At 35.4% G+C, this 4,045-nt stretch overlaps 1 protein-coding gene across 1 annotated transcript; it reads right to left on the bottom strand.

The window, feature by feature from the left end:
- Positions 1–1,230: 1,230 nt before the first annotated feature.
- On the bottom strand, positions 1,231–3,453 carry LOC131043426 (endoglucanase 16-like). The gene is made up of 8 exons (XM_057976621.2): positions 3,247–3,453; positions 2,917–3,129; positions 2,631–2,831; positions 2,414–2,491; positions 2,171–2,323; positions 1,970–2,078; positions 1,660–1,823; positions 1,231–1,578 (listed from the first exon to the last, which is right to left on the bottom strand). Exons 1-8 carry the CDS (start codon positions 3,451–3,453, stop codon positions 1,231–1,233), a joined length of 1,473 nt encoding a protein of 490 aa, XP_057832604.2.
- Between the last annotated feature and the right edge of the window lie 592 nt (positions 3,454–4,045).

Here is a 4,045-nt window from a genome sequence, read left to right as displayed (position 1 = left end):
TTTTTCAAATACCCATCATCTCTATTTGGTATGCCATTTTATATGTGAGTGGACCCTCCTTTTACAAATTGTCCATAAAAAAATTACCTATAAATATAAAATTATAAAAAATTATTTAAAAAAATCAAAATCAGTATATTACTAAATGCATGAATGGAAATTCGGAGGGCAAGAAAATATAAAATGAAAATACGAAATATTTTTTTTAAAAGAAAAAGAAAATAACGTGGCATTCAAAAGCTACATAACTAGTTACACATCATCATGAATGGTTTCTTGTCTCTTTAAAAATTCATTGATTGCTATAATGTGAATGATGCATTATGTTTTTATCACTTCTTTCAAAGGTATGTGGGCCCAAGATAAATGTGTAAGATACATTATTGTTGTGAGGATTTTTGTGACATTGAGTTATTATCACTTGTATTTAAAAGTACAAGTGCAAGGAATGAATTAATTTGAAGCAAATATGTTGTAATTTATATAGGTATTGCATCATTGAGAACCTATGTATTTGTGATAAATAGTGTGAGAGACAATGTAAAATCCAACATGTAAATTTGACAGATGTATAATAATGTAGTTTAAGGAAATGTTTATATGTCCACAAGTTATCACCGCCCCTACTATAATTATATAACACCTCTCACCATAATACAAATTTCATATTAATACTTGTAAATATATTAAAAAGGAAACTAGTATAGATATCCTGAATACATCTATTTAGAAAATGCGTAGAGATATCAGTTTAAAATTATTTTATTTGATATTTTTATAATTAATTGGTGACCATTGCAATTGTTGATCCATATGATTTAAAGAGAGATTTGTATGTATACAGATTTTCACCATCCCCATTAAAATTCTATAATACCTCTCAACATAATAAAAAACTAATATAATCACTTTTTATTATATTAAAAAGTAAACTATAAATATTCAATTCTAATTCTAACAAACAAGATTTGAGCTATACACTTGATTTATTTTAATTAGCTCAAAAAGTATAGAATACATTTTTACCTAAAGATTTTGTTTCTAACATAAATAGATTTATATATTTTTTACTTTAGAGCCTTGTTCACCATTAAAGCTACTAACTTGGAAATAATAATTAATCATGGGGACCTTTTCTCATATAGCCTCCCATAATTGTAACTACTCTAGTCTTATCATTTCCAATGATCGATGGGAAGATTTCTCGTAATTCTTTGATGTCTAAGGAAATCAAAACTGCCTGTTAGTTTTGCGTGTCATTCTATACAATTTTGCAAGAACACCCACGAGAGGAGAATTTATGTACGTTGTAGGTTCAAGCATGCTAGATTTGGTCCTGAGGTCTACAAAACGGTCATATTTATCTGGTCCCCCCACTATTGCCCCAATTAATGTGTTTGGATTGGAAGAATCTTTGTGAAACCAGTTCATGAAACCTTCAATGCATTTGATCTTCGTTGGTTGTTGATGAATGGAAACTACAGATGCTCCTCTGTGATGTGGTTGCCTTGGGTTTTTGGAACCGTATCCTACCATATATGAAATGCCGAGAGGATTCCTTCCCAATAAATAATCAATCTGCAAAGGATATGATTAAGATTCGTTATATTGTATGCTCCAAAATACAAATACAAATACAAATACATGTAGTGTGCTTACTTGTAGCTTTGCGAAGCCCATAACGTCGCTGGGTTTAAAGAGAGTGTTGCCGCATGACAATGTTTGCTTCTTAGCTGATAGTAAATCACTGTATCTTGCCAGCAAAAAAGCAGCACTGGTAACATACTGAGTGTTGGCGCCATCTCTAACATACAGCAAACCTCCTGTGACAAAAGGATTGAATTATAGATATCACTAAGAGAATTTTGAGGGCTATGATTAGAAAAGGAGGAGTAACAAATGATTTACATGGCTGTGACTAGAAAAGGAATCATTGTTCGTGGTATTGGTGAAGAAATAGAGAGCTCACCTGGGGTGGTTTTAACAGAACGAATGGGACTGCCAGGAAGAAGTGAACACACAAAGCGTTCTGCATGACTTCTATAGGCTGAGAATTGAGCTTCCCCTTGGAAATATAACTGGTTGGTGAAGTGCATAAGTTAGCTTTAAGCTAGAAGTATGTTTATATTACATTTTATTTGAAAAATTGCACCAATCAGTCTACGCTTACGTCTGTTAGAAGCACTTGAATTCCAGCATATTTGAGGTCCCAGTTGAATTCATTAACATATGCCTTTAGATCGTCGTGCTGGATAATATAGTTGGAATAATATGGGGATTTCGTAGCTCTGTATAGCCAAGATGCAGCCCAGAGAAGCTCGTCCTGAGATCATATTTACAAGTGCATATGTTAAAAGAAAACCAAATTCTGCTCACAAGAGCATATGCTAAATGAAAACCAAATTCTGCTTACATTGTAGCCTGAAACAGAGCAATAAAATGGACACTCTCCTCCGTAGGTGCCCTTGAATCGATCGGCAAAACTGAAGAGCTGAAGGGAAACATAAATGGGCGGTTAGAAAGAAGATGGATGCATAAGATTTTTCTCAAAATGGATGGATGAAACTTGTTGATTTTGCTGTGTTGGTTAACAGTTAGGTTTTCTATTTTACTTGAGCACCCAAACATACCGATTGAGAACGTTGGAGGAGAAGGTGTGAGTAACGAGGGTTTGTGAATCTGAAAACAATGGAGGAGGCAGCCAAGGCTGCGGCCGTTTCTGCTGCAATTTCTGATCCAGGGGTGTCTTTATCGATCTTGTAAAGAGATCGAGGAGTGTCCATATCTTCTGGACGCTCCCAACAATTATGGTCTGCCTGGGGATCACCCACCTATTTTATGCATCAAGATCAACCTCTTTAGTTTTTCATAATCTTGAAGAATGAATGCTGAATATTTTAGCTTAGATTTCTTTACCTGAACCCATAATTGATCTGGAGTTGCACCAGCCTTGAGAAAGTAGTCAGTTCCCCATCTAATAGCGTCCCTTGCATTCTGAATCTCTCCTGCAGCTTTCAACTCTTTCCCATAATCCAGTGTGCCCCAAGCGAGTGTGGTGATAGTGAATGCCATGGGAAGCCCATATTTCACATTATCGCCTGCATCGTAGTAACCCCCAACTAAATCAACCTGCAGGTGAGTTGCACACAACATTTTGTATGGAGTCAATGAAGAAGGATAGTATGATCCACTTCTACTTTTATCTCTAATCAAATTGAATAAGGATCTATCTCTTCTTCTACTTACGTTTTGCAAGTGCCCATCTGTGAGGCCAGAATCTCCTCTCCACTTTACTCGCTGAGATTGTGGGAGTTTACCAGATCGTTGGGCCTCCAGGAAGAGAATAGACTTCGACAGGGCTGCTCTGTAATCGAATTCTCCACGAACCACCTGCCCTCCACAACAAAACAGCAACAAGACCACTGACAAAAGCGCTTCCATTGCCTTGGCCATATGGACTCGCTGCTTTCTTTGATATGCAATTTAGAATTGTGCGCTAAATTTATATTCTCTCGGATGAGACTGCACCTTTTACTCATGAGATAAAGCTAGCAATGGAACAGGGCAACACGATACCTTTATTTATTTATCACGAGAACTGTGTATGAGTTTCTGTTGCTGAGTCATGCATGGGAACTGCAAGATTTAGAGCATGGAACACCACAAAAATAAACAATTAGTATGAGAAAGCAGGTATTTGCCTTATATCATTTGTCTTTCATTCGATTGTTGTTCACAAGAATTATACGCTTCACAAGAATTATACACGTTTTACCTTTTGATTTGTTGACAAGATTATAAGTTTTACCTTTTGTTTTGAATTGCATTATTTTCCGTAAGCTACCATTAGTATCCTTGATGTTGATTCCCTGAGCGAAATAGGTAGTAATTATCTGCGTTGGTTGATGAATAGTAAGGGAGAATGAGATTATAATTACAGGCTTAAGGCAGGTAAATGTTTGATGTTTGTAGTTTGATTAATTTAAGATATGATACTATTATTCAAATTCTGGTCGTAAGATTAATACTTAAATATAATATGCAT

The sequence above is a fragment of the Cryptomeria japonica genome, unplaced genomic scaffold, assembly GCF_030272615.1.
Source record: "Cryptomeria japonica unplaced genomic scaffold, Sugi_1.0 HiC_scaffold_226, whole genome shotgun sequence".
Taxonomy (NCBI): domain Eukaryota; kingdom Viridiplantae; phylum Streptophyta; class Pinopsida; order Cupressales; family Cupressaceae; genus Cryptomeria; species Cryptomeria japonica.
The sequence above is the reverse complement of the archived record's forward strand: the minus strand, read 5'-3'. Positions and strand labels throughout refer to the sequence as shown.